The 20,286-nt window shown below is 44.4% G+C and overlaps 1 protein-coding gene across 2 annotated transcripts in view; it reads left to right on the top strand.

The window, feature by feature from the left end:
• Positions 1 to 20,286, top strand: part of ANK3 (ankyrin 3) — a 460,069-nt gene that overhangs the window by 391,436 nt on the left and 48,347 nt on the right. For both annotated transcript variants that reach the window (XM_070752072.1, XM_070752071.1), the window contains 8 exons: positions 2,149 to 2,303; positions 9,390 to 9,601; positions 12,000 to 12,207; positions 13,023 to 13,119; positions 15,530 to 15,758; positions 15,992 to 16,117; positions 18,763 to 18,885; positions 19,419 to 19,445. In XM_070752072.1, coding sequence (XP_070608173.1) covers positions 2,149 to 2,303; positions 9,390 to 9,601; positions 12,000 to 12,207; positions 13,023 to 13,119; positions 15,530 to 15,758; positions 15,992 to 16,117; positions 18,763 to 18,885; positions 19,419 to 19,445 — 1,177 coding nt within the window. The remainder of the gene's footprint in view (positions 1 to 2,148; positions 2,304 to 9,389; positions 9,602 to 11,999; positions 12,208 to 13,022; positions 13,120 to 15,529; positions 15,759 to 15,991; positions 16,118 to 18,762; positions 18,886 to 19,418; positions 19,446 to 20,286) is intronic.

The following is a 20,286-nucleotide window of genomic DNA, read 5'->3' as shown; positions in this document are numbered from 1 at the left end:
AAAGGAATTCATATTTCGAATCGTTGGACTCCTTAAATATATTGACAGCTGGTATTCCACAGTTGTGAAACTTAATCTACCCTGCTATTCCAAGCCCCCTGTTGAGTCCTTGTCCTACCTTCCCTGTGAGTTTTGTTTCTATTCATGGGCACAACTCTGTCGGCTTTATCCAGAGAGACTCTGACCAATGAAGATTGCATTCAGAAGGTATTTGTTGGTGTGTTTCAGGATTTTGTACATGGGGAGCACCGAGTTAAAGTTAGATTACCAAATGCAACAGCCCTTGGAGATGTTGCTGTTTCCTTTCTATCATGTGCCATATTTTTCAGAGCACAGTGGTACATCTACCTAAGAATGCCTCTACTTATGAATAGTTTCTCCTCCCATCTCCCTCTCCTCTCTTTCTTTCTTTCTTTCTTTCTTTCATTCATTCTTTCTTTCTTTCTTTTCTAACTCCCAGTCATTCTCTCCCTCTCTCTTCCTCTCCCTCTTCCTCTCTCCTCCCTCTCTTTCTTTTTCTTTCTTTCTTTCTTCTCACTCCCACTCTTTCTCCCCATCTCCCTCTTTCACCTCCCTCCCTCTCTTTCTTTCTTTCTTTCTTTCTTCTAATGCCCAGTCTTTCTCTCCCTTTCTCTTCCACTCCCTCTTTGTCTCTCCTTCCTCTCTTTGTTTTTCTTTCTTTCTTCTCACTCCAACTCTTTCTCCCTATCTCCCTCTTTCTCTCTCCTCCCTCTCTTTCTTTCTTTCTTTCTTTCTTTCTTTCTTTCTTTCTTCTAACTCCCAGTCTTTCTCTCTCTCTCTCTTCCTCTCCCTCTTTCTCTCTCCTCCCTCTCTTTGTTTTTCTTTCTTTCTTCTCACTCCCACTCTTTCTCCCCATCTCCCTCTTTCTCTCACCTCCCTTTCTTTCTTTCTTTCTTTCTTTCTTTCTTTCTTTCTTTCTTCTAACTCCCAGCCTTTTTCTCTCTCTCTTCCTCTCCCTCTCTCTCTCTCCTCCCTCTCTTTGTTTTTCTTTCTTTCTTCTCACTCCCACTCTTCCTCCCACTCTCTCTGCCTCTCTCCCTCTTTCTCTCTCTCCTCCCTCTTTCTTTTTCTCTTTCTTCTCCCTCCCATTATTTCCCTCTCCCTCTCTCCCTATCTCTCCTCCCTTTCTTTTTCTCTCCCTCTCCCTTCCACCCCTCCTACTCCCTCCCTCTCTTTCCCCCCTTCTCCTTCCCACCGACGCCCTCTCTCTACTCTCTCTTTCTTTTTTCCTTCATCCACTTCCTCTCTCTCTTCCTCTCCCTTTCTCTATCTGCCTCCCTCCCTCTTGCTCGGTCGCTCCTTCTCCCTCCCACCTTCACCCTTCTGTCTTTCCCTCTCTCACACACATCTGCTAACCCTGGGTAAGTTTTGCATTTGGGAGAAGGGTGGGACCAGCCCTCTCCCCGTTTGCATACTCAAAGACACCCAGCTCTCTATTTAATCTGTCTCATACCCATCCAGCTAAATTGCCCTCCACAAAAAATAAAAGCCACATGGGAAATCTTGGGAGTTACTAAGTAAAGTGGCAGCTTCTGTGGCTCTAGGGATATCCGTGGTCAAGAAAGGGAGAGAGCTGGGACAGTCTCAAGAGGAGGCCAGGCAGGTACTGGATAAGATCCCCAGTCATTTGGGGGGTTTTGCACCGTGTTTTTCTTTTCACGCTTGCCCAAAAGCAGAAGAAATTATGAATGCAGAAAAAAAAATATACTGTCACATTAACATCCATTGCATGACGTAGAGCAGCTCAGGTACAGAAAGCAGCTTTTCCTTGAAACTGGCGTTGTCACAACAGACCTTCCTTGCCAGACCACATCTCCTGATTACGACACTCTTTCTGCATAAGTGACTTCCAAAACTTTCTTTTCGTTTGCTTGTATGTCTTTCCGTAACTTCTCGTTTTCATGTGAATCTGCCTTTTGCCAACACTCCCGGTCGTCTGCTTTCAGCCTCGGCTTGGCGTTGGGGTGAACCAAAGGGTCACGTCACGGGTGCAGTTCAAACGGGAAAGGTTTTGTGGCTTCGCCAGTTGTCGACGGCTTGCAACCGAATGATAAACGGGCCCCTGGAGACACAAACTCCCGTGGGGAACCCTTCGGCTTCAGTGGCTTTTCTCTTTTTTTGATGCAGTCCGGTGGTGGTGGAGATCCCCCATTTCGGATCGATGCGAGGAAAGGAACGAGAGCTGATCGTGCTGCGGAGTGAAAATGGGGAAACCTGGAAAGAGCACCAGTACGACAGCAAGCACGAGAACCTCCTGGAGATCCTGAACGGCATGAACGAAGGTAACGGCACTCGCCTTGCAAAAGCCAGAATGGAGACTCTGCCAAGGGGAAAAATATGTACCTGTACATACATACATACATACATACATACATACATACATACATACATACATGCATACCTACAATGCTAAAAAAAAAGGGAACTCTTAAACAACAATAGGGTTGTTGGGATTGCAACAAAGTGTGGATTGCAACAAAGTGTGCAATAGGGTTGATATTCCTGAAGGGGTCTGTAATATGGTAAATGATTTAGCTTTACTAGGTAAATGGTCAAAGCAATGGAAACTGCAGTTTAATGTTTCCAAATGTAAAATAATGCACTTGGGGAAAAGGAATCCTCAATCTGAAGATTGCGTTGGCAGTTCTGTGTTAGCAAAAACTTCAGAAGAGAAGGATTTAGGGATAGTGATTTCTGACAGTCTCAAAATGGGTGAGCAGTGTGGTCGGGCGGTAGGAAAAGCAAGTAGGATGCTTGGCTGCATAAATAAAGGTATAACAAGCAGGAAAGGGGAGATTGTGATTCCGCTATATAGAGCGCTGGTAAGACCCGATTTGGAATGCTGTGTTCAGTTCTGGAGACCTCCCCTACAAAAAGATATTGACAAAATTGAATGGGTCCAAAGACGGGCTACAAGAATGGTGGAAGGTCTTAAGCATAAAACGTATCAGGAAAGACTTCATGAACTCAATCTGTATAGTCTGGAGGACAGAAGGGAAACGGGGGACATGATCGAAACATTTAAATATGTTAAAGGGTTAAATAGGGTTCAGGAGGGAAGTGTTTTTAATAGGAAAGTGAACACAAGAACAAGGGGACACAATCTGAGGTTAGTTGGGGGAAAGATCAAAAGCAACGTGAGAAAATATTATTTCACTGAAAGAGTAGTAGATCCTTAGAACAAACTTCCAGCAGACGTGGTTGGTAAATCCACAGTAACTGAATTTAAACATGCCTGGGATAAACATATATCCATTGTAAGATGAAATACAGGAAATAGTATAAGGGCAGACTAGAGGGACCATGAGGTCTTTTTCTGCCATCAGTCTTCTATGTTTCTAACACAATATAACTCCAAGTAAATCAAACATTCATTCAGATATGCCAGTCATCCCTTTGCAACCAGGAAGTAATAAATGCATATTTATAAATAGAGCTGAACTTCAGTCTACCATGTCTCCTGTAAAGTAGTGAGGGAGAGGTATGGAGCCATAAAATTTATTATTTATCCCTGAATCAGAGGAAGCACAACAAAGGTAGTTTTCCCCATTTTTTATTTTATTTCACTATCTTCCTTATGTGCTCCAACCACCATCCGTCAAGATCCCAGGGTTCTTTTTCATAGCACAAGTGTCTATCGCTCAGTCTTAATTACTTCAAAGCAGGTTTGTTGTGGACCTTCATTTACTGGCCTATCACTCAGATCATAATAACTCAGCTCAGGTGTATAGCTAGGATGCCGAACAGGTTGAATGTCTTCCTTAAATTTCTGAATTCTTTTTTTTAAGTATATGTTGGGGAAAAGGAATCCTCAATCTGAGTATTGTATTGGCAGTTCGGTGTTGGCAAATACTTCAAAAGAAAAGGATTTAGGGGTAGTGATTTCTGACAGTCTCAAAATGGGTGAGCAGTGCAGTCAGGCGGTAGGGAAAGCAAGTAGGATGCTTGGCTGCATAGCTAGAGGTATAACAAGCAGGAAGAGGGAGATTATGATCCCACTATATAGAATGCTGGTGAGACCACATTTGGAGTACTGTGTTCAGTTCTGGAGACCTCACCTACAAAAAGATATTGACAAAATTGAACGGGTCCAAAGACGGGCTACAAGAATGGTGGAAGGTCTTAAGCATAAAACGTATCAGGAAAGACTTAATGAACTCAATCTGTATAGTCTGGAGGACAGAAGGAAAAGGGGGGACATGATCGAAACATTTAAATATATTAAAGGGTTAAATAAGGTCCAGGAGGGAAGTGTTTTTAATAGGAAAGTGAACACAAGAACAAGGGGACACAATCTGAAGTTAGTTGGGGGAAAGATCAAAAGCAACATGAGAAAATATTATTTTACTGAAAGAGTAGTAGATCCTTGGAACAAACTTCCAGCAGATGTGGTAGATAAATCCACAGTAACTGAATTTAAACATGCCTGGGATAAACATATATCCATCCTAAGATAGAATACAGAAAATAGTATAAGGGCAGACTAGATGGACCATGAGGTCTTTTTCTGCCGTCAGACTTCTATGTTTCTATGTTTCTATGTTATTTATCTAATGCTGTCTCCCAGCAAAAGTATTCTCTAACGTAGAGGCTCCCAGCCCTTTTGGAAACAGGGACCAGTTCTGTAGAGAAAGGTTTTTCTGCGGACTGGAGAGGGTGGGTTTTCACATACATGTAATTATTATAATATTATATATAATTATATACTATATATATGCAGTATATATTGTGTGTGTGTGTGTGTGTGTCGAATCACCCTGGTGTATCGAAGGAACATCACAGCTCCTTATTTGCCTCTCGGCCTTTGGGTTGGGTCGAGAGGCAAATAAGGAGCTGTGATGTTCCTTCAATACACCAGGGTGATTCGACACAAAAATATGTAACCCTTCCCTGGTGCAGAGCTGAAGGGATTGGATACTGTAGCATAGAGCAGCGTTTCCCAACTGATGTGCCGCGGCACACTAGTGTGCCGTGAGACACGGTCAGGTGTGCCGCAAAGCTCCCCGCCCGATCTGCCCCCTCTCCTCCGCCGTCCCCTGCCTTGGGGCGCGACTTCTCTCACGGCAGCGGCGGCTGTGGCTTCAGCTCCTCGGAACGAAAGCGCTCCCAGCCAGGGGGCTGTGAGAGGGGCGGGGCGCGCTTTCCCGAAATGGATGGAGAAAGCCCTCTCTTGCAGCCCCCTGGCTGGGAGCGCTTTTGCTGCAAGAGAGGGCTTTCTCCGTCCGTTTCGGGAAAGTGCGCCCCGCCCCTCTCTCGCGCGCGCCACTCCCCTTTTCTCTCAGCCCTCCCTGGCTTCGCTTCTCAATCCCTCCCTCCTTCTGTCTTTCCTTCCCCTCAGCCATTCTGTCTGAAGGTCTCCCGCTCTTCCCTTCCCCGCCTCCCAGGCTTTGCCTTCGCCACCCCCCTTTTTTGGTTGGCAAGGAGTTCGCACTCGGCTCAAGGCCGCTTTCCCTGGCTGCGCTCGGAACCGACAGGGCGCTGCTCTCTCTCTCTCTCTCTCCCGTGAGGCGGGGGAAAAAAAGAGCAAAAACCCCCTTCTTGTAGTGGGCCCGCACGCGCTTTCTTCCCCACACTCATCGCTTCAGCAGCGAGGGAGGGAAGTCAGAGGGCGAGGTTAGCGAGCGAGCCCTCTTGTCCTCGGTGCCCTCTGCAGCCTTCCTTCCTTCTTCTTTGCCGCCGCTGAGGGACGGAGAGAAAGATAGAAAGGAAAGAGGGAGGGAGAGATAGAAAGGAAAGAGGGAGGGAGAGATAGAAAGGAAAGAGGGAGACAGAGAGAGAGAGAAAGAGAGACATAGCAAGAGAGAGAGAGAAAAAGAAAGAAAGATAGCGAGAGAGAGAGAAAGAGATAGCAAGAGAGACAGAGTGAGAGACAGAGAAAGAGAAAGAGATAGAGAGCGAGAAAGAAAGAGAGATAGCAAGAGAGACAGAGAAAGAGAGATAGCAAGAGAGAGAAAGAGACAGAAAGAAAGAAAGAGATAGCAAGAGAGACAGAAAGAGAGAGAGAGAGAAAGAGATAGCAAGAGAGACAGAGAGAGAGACAGAGAAAGAGAGAGAGAGAAAGAAAGAGACATAGCAAGAGAGACAGAAAGAGAGAGAAAGAGAGAATGAAAGAGAGATAGCAAGAGAGGCAGAGAGAGAGCAAGGGAGAGAGAAAGACATAGAGGGAGGGAAGGAGGGAGAGAGAAAGAGAGGAAGAAAGAAAGAAAGAGGGATGGAGAGAGAGAAAGAAGGGAAGGAAGGGAGAGAAAGAGGGAGGGAGAAATAGAGTGAAATGGAGGAAGAGATTTTTTTTCTCCAAACTTTTCTTTAGCCCCCCCGCGCCCCCCCCCCGCCCCCTGTTCAGTGTTCCCCAGGATTTTGAAAATATGAATAATGTGCCGCGGCTCAAAAAAGGTTGGGAAACACTGGCCTAGAGGATAATTCTCTGCCTTACAAGGCAAAGATTGCAGGTTCAAGTCCCAGTGGGTATGGCAAGCTGATGAGGCCAAAATAAGGCCAAAATAGATCTATCCTAGTCTCCCTGCAGGTCAGTGGTTCAAATCTCATCACCGGCTCAAGGTTGACTCAGCCCTCCATCCTCCCGAGGTGGGTAAAATGAGGACCTGGATTGTGGGGGCAATAGGCTGGCTCTGTTAAAAAGTGCTATTGCTAACATGTTGTAAGCCGCCCTGAGTCTAAGGAGAAGGGCGGCATAAAAATCAAATAAATAAATAAATACTGCCTTGCATTCTGCAGGTGGGTCTTCACTTGTTTGCACAGCTTGATTTCTGGCACAAAGTGATTGAGAATGAGCTGGGGCCCATTGCTCTAACACTTCTGGTTTTATCCCTGGATCACTGCTATTCTGAACCCCTACTTAGGAAATCTCCAAGAACGTCTGGGCATGGGAACGGGCTCCTTTATACTTGCTCTCGGATGCACTGAGCAGTCTCCCTAACTCTGTGGTTCTTTGCTGTCTGCCATCCCCTCCCTTTGCCTTTTTAAATGTTAACGCCAACATAGTTTTGCTGAGTGGAGTGCCATCTACTGTCCAAGGTAGATATTAAAAGGGACCAAGGCATCAAGCAGATTCTGAATGTGTCTCTCTTGATGTCAGCAGATATTGCAGGAGGAGAGTCAAAAAAGTGGAAAGAGTCAGACAGGTTACAAATCTTATTTATTTAGTTAGTTAGTTAGTTAGTTAGTTAGTTAGTTAGTTAGTTAGCTAGTTAGTTTTTAAGCTACCGAAGTCCTTCTGGATGTTAGTTAGATAGTTACTGGGTAGTTGGTTGGTTGGTTGGTTGGTTGGTTAATTAGTTAGTTAGTTAATTAGCTAGCTAGCTAGGTAGGTAGGTAGGTAGGTAGTTTTTAAGCTGCCAAAGCCCTTCTGGATGTTAGTTAGATAGTTACTGGGTAGTTGGTTGGTTGGTTGGTTGGTTGGTTGGTTGGTTGGTTAGTTAATTAGTTTTTAAGTTACTGAAGTCCTTCTGGATGTTAGTTAGATAGTTACTGGGTAGTTGGTTGGTTGGTTGGTTGGTTAATTAGTTAGTTAGTAAATTAGCTAGGTAGCTAGATAGGTAGGTAGGTAGGTAGGTAGGTAGGTAGTTTTTAAGCTGCCAAAGCCCTTCTGGATGTTAGTTAGATAGTTACTGGGTAGCTGGTTGGTTGGTTAGTTAATTAGTTAGTTTTTAAGCCGCCCAAATCCTTCTGGACTCTGGGTGGCATGCAACAATTAAAAACAATCAAAACACGGTTTAAACACCTAAGAATAAAATCATTCATTTCTTCTTGGGCGGGACTAGATGGTATTGATCAATGGCCCCAGGCCTGCTGGCAAAGCCAAGTTTTCACGGCTTTCTGGAAGGCCAGGAGGGTGGTGGCAGTATGGATCTCTGGTGGCAGTTGGTTCCAGAGAGCTGGAACCACCACAGAGAAGGCCCTCCCATGTGGCCCCGCCAGCTGACACTGTCTAGTCGACGAACTAGAAAAGGCCAAAGGCCAAACCTGGAGAAGGCCTTTATTAAAAGGCTCACAATTTTTTTAATAAGCTTGTGCAGTTTCAGCCACTTAAGATTTATTTGGATGGGTATTGCTATCAAATATTCCACAATATCGAATATTGAGCTTGTCCAATGCTTCGGAGTGAAAGAAAGTGATTTTAAACTGTAAATCCAGCTTCTTTTTAATATCTCCTGGTGTCTTATTATTGAAGAATCGAGATATACTTTTTTTAAGTTTTAACAACAAATTATTAATTTACTTGGGGGAGAAAAGGACAATGTTAATTAATTTGAATGTCGATTCTAGATGAAGTCATGTAATCCTTGTCTGACTCAAAGTTCAAGCAAACACGTTCTGAGAAAAGGCCTAATACGAAGCTTGAGAACAGAAACAGAAGAAGGGCTTGCAAAACTAAAATCCTCCCACTTCAAAGTTAATTCAGAGAAGTTTGACCATGAGGCTGACAAGAGGGAAGGGATTCTCCTGGGGGGTTGGAGGCTGGAAATATCTGAGCTGTGATGCGGAGATGAGCTGCAAGAGCAATCATGGGCTTCCCCAAATATGCCCATGTTACACCAACACTCCGCAGTCGGTCAGTCTCCAGTCACAATTCAAAGTGTTGGTCATGACCTATAAAGCCCTTCATGGCACCGAACAAGATTATCTCAGGGACCGCCTTCTGCCGCACGAATCCCAGCGACCAGTTAGGTCCCACAGAGTTGGCCTTCTCCGCGTCCCGTTGACTAAACAATGTCGTTTGGCAGGACCCAGGGGAAGAGCCTTCTCTGTGGCAGCCCCGTCCCTCTGGAACCAGCTCCCCCCAGAGATTAGAATTGCCCCCCCTCTCCTCGCCTTTCGTAAGCTCCTTAAAACCCATCTCTGCCGTCAGGCATGGGGGAACTGAGATATCCTTTCCCCCTAGGCCTTTTACAATTTATGCATTGTATGTTTGTATGTATGTTTGGTTTTATAATAAGGGTTTTTTAGTTGTCTTAGTATTGGATTGTTACATGCTGTTTTTATCATTGTTGTTAGCCCCCCGAGTCCATGGAGAGGGGCGGCATACAAATCAAATAAATAAGTAAGTAAGTAAGTAAGTAAGTAAGTAAGTAAGTAAGTAAATAGGAAGGAAGGAAGGAAGGAAGGAAGGAAGGAAGGATAAGAAAGAAAGAAATAATAAAGAAAGAAATAATAAAGAAAGAAAGAAAGAATAAAGAAAGAAAGAAAGAAAGAAGAAAGAAAGAAAGAATAAAGAAAGAAAGAAAGAATAAAGAAAGAAAGAAAGAATAAAGAAAGAAAGAAAGAAAGAATAAAGAAGGAAGGAAGGAAGGAATAATAAATAAACAAACAAACAAACAAATAGTCTTGATCCCTGTTTCCTTTCCTAGAGTTGGATAGCGTAGAAGAGCTGGAGAAGAAGCGGATCTGCAGAATCGTCACTAAGGACTTCCCGCAGTATTTTGCGGTGGTTTCGAGAATCAAGCAAGAGAGCAACCAGATCGGGCCAGAAGGAGGCGTCCTAAGCAGCACCACTCTGCCACGGGTCCAAGCGGCTTTCCCGGAAGGCGCATTGACGAAAAGAATTCGAGTGGGCCTCCAGGTAAGGGAGCTTCTTCTCTCGAGAAACCCCAGGAGTCCTGTTTTTGCACACCTTTCACGGAAGAGTCCTCTCTCTTTTTTTAAAAAAATAATTTTTATAATTGATTTTAAAACATAACACACACACACACAACATATAACAATGTGCACAGTGATTAGTGCCCGCCACCAGACAACATTCACACCCCTCCACCAAAATGGGGGTGTATTTTATATACAGTGATCTCTCGATTATCGCGAGGGTTCCGTTCCAAGACCCCTCGCGATAATCGATTTTTCGCGATGTAGGGTTGCGGAAGTAAAAACACCATCTGCGCATGTGCGCCCTTTTTTCCATGGCCGTGCATGCGCAGATGGTGGAGTTTGCGTGGGCGGCGGGGAAACCCCGATCTTCGTCTGCTCGCTGCTGCTGCGGCCGCCCAGCAGCTGATCTGCTCGGCGGCAGCAGCAGCGAGCAGACAAAGATCGGGGTTTCCCCACCACCCACGCAAAGGGGAAACCCCAGCTCCTCGCTAATGCCCCTGCTCGCCCGCCCGCCCGCCCGCCGCCCGCCAGCAAGAGGGGGAGAGATAGAGAAAGAGAGAGAAGGAAAGAAAGAGATGAGAGAGGGAGGAAGAGAGTGTGAGAGAGGAAGAAGCAAGATAGAGAAAAAGAGAGAGAAAGAAAGATGAGAAAGGAAGGAAGAGAGTGACGTCATCGGGTGGAAAAATCGCGATATAGCGTTTCACGAAGATCGAGATCGCGAAAATCGAGGGATCACTGTATACCATTTTAACTCAAGAGCAATATATCTATATACATATTATAGAGTGATTCCAATTTATCCCTTGTAGCTTGTTCTCGGATTCTACTAACCATATATCGTCTTACCTTGTCCCATCGTCCCATCAGTTGTCGCAAATCAATTTCATTAACCGAATTCATCCTTTTGTCCATAATTTCAAATTGAATGTGATCCACCATGTACCGGTACCAATTTTGCATTGTCCATTTTGTCGCATCCTTCCAACCCAAGAAAATTACCGCCTGAACGCTTTCTATTGCTGCTTGTTTTATTTCTCTAAATTCTCCCATCACATTGCTTTTAACTAATACAGTAATACCTCGTCTTACGAACTTAATTGGTGCCCGAAGGTGATTCGTAAGGCGAAAAGTTTGTAAGACGAAACGATGTTTCCCATAGGAAACAATGTAAAAGCAATTAATGCGTGCAAGGGGGAAAAGAATCGCAAAATGGCGCTCCGCTGGGTGCCGCCGCCCGGCTGTCACCTTTTAAAACAGCCGGGGGGCTTCTCAGCATTCTCCCGATCTGGAGGCTGAAACGGAGGTGGGGAATCCCAATAGGGAATTCCATGGGCAGAGCTTTGACGTCACGAAGACGTCCTTCCTGATCGGCCGAAATGTGGCCTCCAGGAAGGACGTCTTCGTGACGTCAAATCCCTATTGGGATTCCCCACCTCCGTTTCAGCCTCCAGATCGGCCGAAAACCCCGCTGCCAATCGCAAAAACGGCGCTCCACCGGGCAGCGCTGCCCGGCTATAACCTTCTGAAACAGCCGGGCGCTTCTCGGCATCCTCTGGAACCCGAACCCGAACTTTTGCCGAACTTCCAGGTTTGGCATTCAGGAGAACGCCGAGAAGCCCCCTGGCTGTTTTAAAAGGTGACAGCTGGGTGGCGGCGCCCAGCGGAGCGCCATTTTGCGATCTGCGGTGGGTTCATAAGCCGGAAAAAGTTCGTAACAAGAGGCAAAAAATTTCCGAACCCCGGGTTTGTATCTCGAGATGTTCGTATCACGAGGGGTTCGTATCACGAGGTACCACTGTACTGCCATTTCCTTGGTAATTATCCATCGTATATTTAACATCCTATTAATATCCTGTTGCACTTTTTACCAAAAGTTCTGCACTAGCGAGCATTCCCAAAGCATGTGCATAAACACTCCTTTATCTTGACATCCATGCCAACAAGTATTTTTAACATTCTGCTGGAAATATGCATGTTGAATGGGTGTACAATACCACTAGGAATTCTGGGAGTTGAAGTCCACAAGTCCTAAAGTTGCCAAGGTTGGAGACATATATCTCAGAGGATAAATCAGTGTATTTTTTTAAAAAAACAGGAATCCATATATTTATAAGATAGTATCGTTAGTATTTCAAGGAGGAAATTCAATAATTATCAGAAACCATCCTGAGAAAATCCCATATTGTGGCTCAAGGATATTGTATGGTCACTAAGTTGCTGAGATTTGAGCTTAGTTTATATGAATATCTTTAGTGAGTTTGACAGGACAAGACACAGCTTTCTCAGTTTTTTGGAGTGCGGGGGAAGAAGACGACAACTCACTGTTTCTGGAAAGGCACATAGCCATTTCAAACTCTTTCTCAAATTAATAATAGGCTCAACCAGTGCAGGATGAAATGGTGAAAAAGATCCTTGGCAACAAAGCCACCTTCAGCCCCATTGTCACCGTGGAGCCCAGAAGGAGGAAATTCCATAAGCCCATCACAATGACGATTCCAGTGCCACCACCCTCAGGGGAAGGAGTGACCAACGGGTACAAAGGCGACACCACGCCCAGCCTTCGACTGCTGTGTAGCATCACAGGTGAGACCCAGCAGGACTCATGTGTTCTGCCCGCAGTTATGAACGTATCAAAAACACTGTTTGAACGAACTTAGTTTAATCGATGAACCACTACTAATAACTGGCTTAGCGATGGAGACACACACACAAATCAAAAGGCAATCCCTTCTTGCAGAAAGTCAGCTGCTAATTAATCTTTATTAGCAGCTGGCGTAAGTTCAGACAGTCTTAACTCAAAATAATGCAGTTAGTTCTTTTTATCTCACTTAATGTCCAAGGGTTTGGAAAAATGCCCAGGAGTCCTCCTTGATAACAAATCCAAGCAGAGAAACAGGGATTCACAAGACAATTCAGGACAGATACATTAGAGTAAACTGTTGTTTCCTGCAGCCTTTCAGCTTCCTCTACTGTTCTTAAGTAGGCTAGGGGAGTGGCCAATTAGCCCACAATCTTACTCTCGAGGAGACCTCCTCTGGAGTAACCATTCCTGTCTCTTGGCAGCTCTTGCATCAAGAAGACAATAGAAGACAATAGAAGGGACAGGGACGTAGGCACAATGGTGTGCTTATGCACGCCCCTTACAGACCTCTTAGAAAGAGAGAGAGGTTAATTGTAGATAATCTAAGGTTAAAGGTTTTGGGGTTTGGAGTAGAAACTACAGAGTCAGGTAATGCGTTCAGTGGTTTCCATCTGAAACAGAAAACCAGGAATCCAGGGCTATGGGATTTAGGAGGTCATATCTTTTGACTCAGACAGAAATGCAATTCTAGATTGGACCAAAGCTGAGATTCTTTCTTAAAAGAGGTGCATTTATTTCTTTTCTTCTTCTTCTCCAGGAGGCACTTCACCAGCACAGTGGGAAGACATCACAGGAACCACCCCTCTCACATTTGTGAATGATTGTGTCTCCTTCACAACCAATGTTTCAGCCAGGTAGGACAAAAAGCAAGGACTACAAAGCAGATTCCCTTCATCCTCATCTGGAAAGGATGAACATATTAATTACATTAATTGTTTATTATTAAAGTTTGTTGCAAAATCAAAACCAGAAACACACACAGATTCAGCTGGATTCAATAATTTCTTTATAAACACAATAACAGATGAATTTACAATACCATTAGCAGAGTTCTTCTTCAAGCAGTTACCAACAGCCGAGAATCGTTAGTTTCATTTCAGCAGAGTACAGAGTCGAGAGTGAGCCATGCCCAGCCTTAAGATTCTCAGTTTCGATTCTCTGCACAGACTCAGAAGTATTTAGCTCCCAATGGCTGACTTAGTTGCTGTGTCTATTCATTAGCTGACCTAGTTATCACTGGCTGTTCCAGACATTAATATTCTAACATTTATAACTGCCCATTTCACAAAATGTCATTCTGGTTTGCAACAACAATTTTGAATGGTTTTCTTCAAAGAAATTGTCAACTGCATTCCATGTTCTTCTTTTCTTTTCATACCAGCAACCCTCTGGGGTGGCTTTAAATCACCCAAGCAGCACCCAAGGACTACATCTCAACTTACAAACAGCCATTAGATAGTTGGAAAGATTGCTATTTGTTGTTCCTCCTTTAAGTACAGAGCCCTTAAAAAGCAAACCACCACCCAGTGTTGCAACTCTGATTTTAATAAGCTTCCTGTGCAACAACCAGAAAGAAAACTGGGAGGACTGAAAGGACACAGGTTGGATGCTGGAAGAAAATCCAGATCTGCACCATCTGGATTCCTTTCTAGAGACCAAGCTGCAGTTGAAGTGATAAGAAAAGTGCAGATCTTCCGGTTTGGCGTCACGGTGGAGCGAGCTGCCGATAGAGATTCCGCTCGGCTCACCTGACCTTTTGCATGACCGTGGTCATTTTAGGCAAGGTCCTCTTAAGATACAAGGACCAGTGGAGAGGGGAAGCTTTGGAACATCGGAGGGAGAAGGGCGAGTTTCTATATGAGGAAAGAAGTGTCCGCAGATTGAGTGCGAAAGAGATCAGCCTGTTATTGACCAATCAAAAGATGTGACAGCCAGCCATGACTTTTAAAAAAAACTTTCAACAATTTTTTTTTAAAGAAAAGTATCTAGTTTGTACACTGCAAAAGCAACTGAAAATTCAGGAAAAGTTGTGGGCTCTTGATGTACATTCAGGACTAGTGTTGGGAGAACCGAACCCACACAATTTGGGTCCATACCGAATTTTGTGGTGTTCGGCATGCCAGACCCGAACCCGAATTTTTAAAAAAATTCATGCTTTAGTTCCGTGAAAGCCACCGCCCGGCTGTCATCTGCCGAGAAGAGGAGGAGGAGCCGGGCGCCAGTGGCTGCAGAGGAAGGCGAACACCGGGGAGCTGTCGGGCGCTCAGGAGGCTGGGAGGGAGGCACAAAAGGAGCTGGGAAGAGATTCCGGGGGCGGAGCTTTGACATCACGTATACCAGCAGGTTGCTAAGGACGCCAAAGTGATCACTTCCTAGATTCCATGGAAGTGATCACCTTGGCATCCTTAGCAGCCTGCCAGTGTACGTGACGTCAAAGCTACGCCCCCGGAATCTCTTTTGTGGGAGGGATTCCCCAGCTCCTTCAAAGGGAGGTCTTTTCATGTAAAAATATATATATATTTTTACGAAAAAGAGCGGCGCTGCAAGCAAAGGGAGGTGTTTTCATGTAAAAATAAAAGTTTTTATTTTCACGTGAAAGGACCTCCCTTTGCTTGCGGCGCCGCTGTGGCGTCCTTTTTCGTAAAAATAAAAATAAATAAAAATAAAAAAATTGTAAAAATGAAAAACAATGGGATTCCGGGGGCGGAGCTTTGGTGCCACAAACCATTCAGGTTCGGCCAAATTTTGTGTGAAGTTCGTCTGAACTTGCCGAACCCAAACACTGTTGGGTTCGCCCATCACTATTCAGGACATATTATTCTAGAGCGAGGTAGGCAAAGTTGTCTCTTCTCTGACATGTGGACTTCAACTCCCAGAATTCCTGAGCTAGCTTGACTGACTCAGGAATTCTGGGAGTTGAAGTGCACAAGTCATAGAAGAGCCAACTTTGCCTACCCCTGTTCTAGACACATAGTGATTACAGAGGAAGACTCATAATTTGATTGGTATTCCAATGGAATTATTTATTTTGTTCATGTCCTTATGAACTAGATCAGAGGTCTCCAAACTTGACAACTTTAAGACTTATGGACTTCAACTCCCAGAATACTCCAGCCAGCATAGCTGGCTGGAGTATTCTGGGAGTTGAAGTCCACAAGTCTTAAAGTTGCCTAGTTTGGGGACGCCTGAACTAGATGTATGAAAATGAACTTGCTGCTTATGCCTGCCTGCTTGTCCTAATCTCTTTTCATTTCCCCTCTCTAGATTTTGGTTAGCAGATTGCCATCAAGTTCTTGAAACAGTTGGGTTGGCCTCACAGCTATACAGGGAATTGATCTGTGTCCCATACATGGCCAAGTTTGTCATTTTTGCCAAAACAAACGATGCTGTGGAATCCAATTTGCGCTGCTTCTGTATGACAGATGATAAAGTGGACAAAACACTGGAGCAGCAGGAGAATTTTGAAGAAGTTGCAAGAAGCAAAGATATTGAGGTATTCATGATTTAACGGCAAAGGTCTTCATGAGCCTTTCAAAATGTATTAAATATGACACGAAGCCTGCGCAAATCATCCTCGGTTTAACTCAGTTCAAATAAAAAGTCGATCGAACGTATGTAACCTGTCTCATAAGAACCTGGAAAAATACATTGGTAAAGTGAGACAGTTCCAATTTATTTTAATTCTTTGGGTTTTAATCCAGGGTTTTTGTTTTTTTCTCCCAAAAGGTTTTGGAAGGAAAACCCATTTATGTGGATTGTTATGGAAATCTAGCCCCTTTAACCAAAGGAGGACAACAGCTTGTATTTAATTTTTATGCTTTCAAAGAAAATAGACTGCCATTTTCTATCAAGGTAAAAGCCACGGCTGCCGTAAGATCTGGGGACAAAACTCTTGTGATCTGACAACATTGTTCTTTTGAAAGGATGTGTTTTGGGATATTCCTGGTGATGGCTTTCTCCATGTGCCATCACATGCTTGACCCAACCCTCTTAGGGGAGATGGGTTGGTGATAGAAACAGGCATCACTGCATTGAGACACAATCTGATTTGTTGGTTTGGGGTTCAGATGGTCCTTTCCAAGAGCTGTTGGTTATGACCTATGGCAGTGGACCAGAATATCTCCGGGACCGCCTTCTGCCGCACGAATCCCAGCGACCAGTTAGGTCCCACAGAGTTGGCCTTCTCTGGGTCCCGTCAACTAAACAATGTCGTTTGGCGGGACCCAGGGGAAGAGCCTTCTCTGTGGCGGCCCCAACCCTTTGGAACCAACTCCCCCCAGATATCAGAGTTGCCCCCACCCTCCTAGCCTTTCGTAAGCTCCTTAAAACCCACCTCTGTCGTCAGGCATGGGGGAATTGACATGTTCCCTCCCCCTAGGCTTATAAAATTTATGCATGGTACGCTAGTGTGTATGATTGGTTTTAATTTGTGGTGTTTTTTAAAATTAACTTAAATATTAGATTTGTTTTACATTGTATTGTTATTGCTGTGAGCCGCCCCGAGTCTGTGGAGAGGGGCAGCATACAAATCTGATTAAACTTAAACTTAAACTCATCATCACCACTGGAAACGGTGAACCTGGAAATGGCCGAAATCTTTCTGGTGTCCCCAGATTGATCGTTTCTAGCTGGGCTTCCCTGGCCCATTCATGATGGGTTGAAATAGTTACTATCTCTGATTCCAAGGAGTATTATTCACGATGACGGGTGCTTATTTCTTAAAAGGCAGCAGTCCTGTAAGCCGCTTATGAAGAAAAGTTGGGCGTAGAGTAAAACTACAGTGATCCCTCAATTTTCGCGGGTTCAAACTTCGCGGAACGGCTATACCACGGTTTTTCAAAAAATATTAATTAAGAAATACTCCGTGGTTTTTTTTCTATACCACGTTTTTCCCCACCCGATGACGTCATCCCTCATCACCAAGAGTCACTTCTTTCTCTCTTTCTCTCTCTTTCCTGTCATTCTCAGCTTCAATCATTTTCTCATTTCTTTTTTCCCCCTTTTTTCTATCATTTCTCTCTCTCTCTCTACCTTCCACTCTCCCCCCTCTTGCTCTGTCTCTCTCTTTCTCACTCTCTCTCTCCCTCTCTCCTTTCTATCTCGCTCTGTCTGTTGCTCTCTCTCTGTGAGAACGCCTGCCCCGCCTCTCCTACAGCCCCCTCGCTGACAGCTGAGACGAAAGCACTCTCAGCTAAGGGACTGCGAGAGGGGCGGGGCGGGCATTCTCAAGGCACTCAGAGCGGCTAGCGGCCGAATGAGGAGGACGAGAAGCCATAGCCGCCAGTGCTGCTGCAGGAGGACCCGTGCCCCAAGAAAGCCGGTGTGAGGGGCGGATTGGGCGGGCGGGGGGGTAGCAGCGAGGGGGGGGCGGAAACGCTGGGGGGGGCGGGGGCGGCCGACATTCAGAACAATCTTTGCCGGCCTCCGCACTTTCATCGCTCCCCACCCCCAACTTCAAGCCCGGCTCCTTGCGCAGCCTTGGAAAAGGGTGCGCGGGGGTAGTTTTTGGCTGTCCATAGCCAAAAATGGTGTTTTTAATTCCGCATTACTACTTTGCGGAAATTCGACTTTCGCGGGCAGTCTGGGAACGCAACCCCCGCGAAAACCGAGGGATCATTGTACTTGCAAACTTTGACCAACTCCTGCAGCTTTTTGAAGCTTGGACAACTGAGGAGCCTCATGATTGCTGTCCCAAGGAAACAGCTCAGACTCTCTAGGAGGCAGGGGCATAGATGGGGATAATAATAATAATAATAATAATAATAATAATAATAATAATAATAATAATATTTATTTTTTATTTATTTATTTATTTATTTATTTATTTATTTATTTATTTATTTATTTATTTATTTATTTATTTATTTATTTATTTATTTATTTATTTATTTATTTATTTATTTATTTATTGGATTTGTATGCCGCCTCTCTCCGCAGACTCGGGGCGGCTAACAATAATAAAGACAACATGTACAATCCAATAATAAAAAACAACTAAAAACCCCTATTATAAAACCAAACATACACACAAACATACCATGCATAACTTGTAATGGCCTAGGGGGAAGAGCTATCTCAACTCCCCCATGCCTGGCGGTATAAATGAGTCTTGAGTAGTTTACGAAAGGCAAGGAGGGTGGGGGCAGTTCTAATCTCCAGGAGGAGTTGGTTCCAGAGGGCCGGGGCCGCCACAGAGAAGGCTTTTCCCCTGGGGCCCGCCAAACGACATTGTTTAGTCGACGGGACCCGGAGAAGGCCAACTCTGTGGGACCTTATCGGTCGCTGGGATTCGTGCGGTAGCAGGCAGTTCCGGAGGTAATCTGGTCCAATGCCATGTAGGGCTTTAAAGGTCCCGTCTTAAAGTGTGTTCAAGGGAACTCCTTGAGATATTCTTGGACGGTTCTTCTTTCGGTTAAATTGGCAAACTAAGTGTAGTGGAAATGCAAACTGGAACTCTCCTTTCCAAACCGACCTGTGCCGTCTTGCTAACTTTATAGGTCAGAGACACCAGCCAAGAGCCTTGTGGCCGCTTATCCTTTCTGAAAGAGCCAAAGACCACCAAGGGTCTGCCCCAGACGGCCGTTTGCAACTTGAATATCACCCTGCCAGCACACAAAAAGGTACAGCCCACGGGGGCAGCTTAATATCCCCCGTAGCAACATTCAGAGTTAGTATGTGCTACAAATAGCAATGACCGTCTTGCCCTCGGATTAAGCTAGTCTCTCTCTATGTATGAATTTGTTTTCGTGTATGCAGAAAGTAGAAGAAGCATGGAAAACATCTCAAGTTTGAAACGTCCCAACAATTCTGAACTCCGAAATTTTGGACTTGGAATGTTTTGCGCACTTTCAGCAGAAAGCATTTTAAAATCCCCAGTTTCTGTTGTTGTTAAGGCTGGGAGGTTTTCTTCACAGATCCTGCTTCTGCTTAGAGTTGCTAGACTTTCTGCTCTTAATAACTGTCATGTGTTGATTTGCCTTTGATGTAGAGTTGTGTTTGTTAGCCTATTTGGTTGTTGCTGTTGACATTGGTTTGCTTCGTCCACGATGAATTAGCTTGTCTTTTTGTGCTTCCTTTTTCATATCCTGATATTCTTTCCCCCGCTGTCTGTTATAATATTCCTTGTCTCTGCAATTCACCTTGGGACCCAAAGGAAACAGAATCAGATCAAGACGATGAGGTAATACAAAACACTTTTTTAAATTTTACCTTTATTGTAATCAAAGAGCTTATATTCAAATTTCTGTCACCCAGCAGTAATAGAAACATAGAAACATAGAAGTCTGACGGCAGAAAAAGACCTCATGGTCCATCTAGTCTGCCCTTATACTATTTTCTGTATAGATATATGTTTATCCCAGGCATGTTTAAATTCAGTTACTGTGGATTTATCTACCACATCTGCTGGAAGTTTGTTCCAAGGATCTACTACTCTTTCAGTAAAATAATATTTTCTCATGTTGCTTTTGATCTTTCCCCCAACTAACTTCAGATTGTGTCCCCTTGTTCTTGTGTTCACTTTCCTATTAAAAACACTTCCCTCCTGAACCTTATTTAACCCTTTAATATATTTAAATGTTTCGATCATGTCCCCCCTTTTCCTTCTGCCCTCCAGACTATACAGATTGAGTTCATTAAGTCTTTCCTGATACGTTTTATGCTTAAGGCCTTCCACCATTCTTGTAGCCCGTCTTTGGACCCGTTCAATTTTCTCAATATCTTTTTGTAAGTGAGGTCTCCAGAACTGAACACAGTATTCCAAATGTGGTCTCACCAGCATTCTATATAGCGGGATCATAATCTCCCTCTTCCTGCTTGTTATACCTCTAGCTATGCAGCCAAGCATCCTACTTGCTTTCCCTACCGCCTGACTGCACTGTTCACCCATTTTGAGACTGTCAGAAATCATTACCCCTAAATCCTTTTCTTTTGAAGTATTTGCTAACACAGAACTGCCAATACAATACTCAGATTGAGGATTCCTTTTCCCCAAGTGCATTATTTTACATTTGGAAACATTA

Source organism: Erythrolamprus reginae, chromosome 5, assembly GCF_031021105.1.
Source record: "Erythrolamprus reginae isolate rEryReg1 chromosome 5, rEryReg1.hap1, whole genome shotgun sequence".
NCBI lineage: Eukaryota > Metazoa > Chordata > Lepidosauria > Squamata > Dipsadidae > Erythrolamprus > Erythrolamprus reginae.
This window is presented reverse-complemented; position numbering and strand designations above follow the sequence as displayed.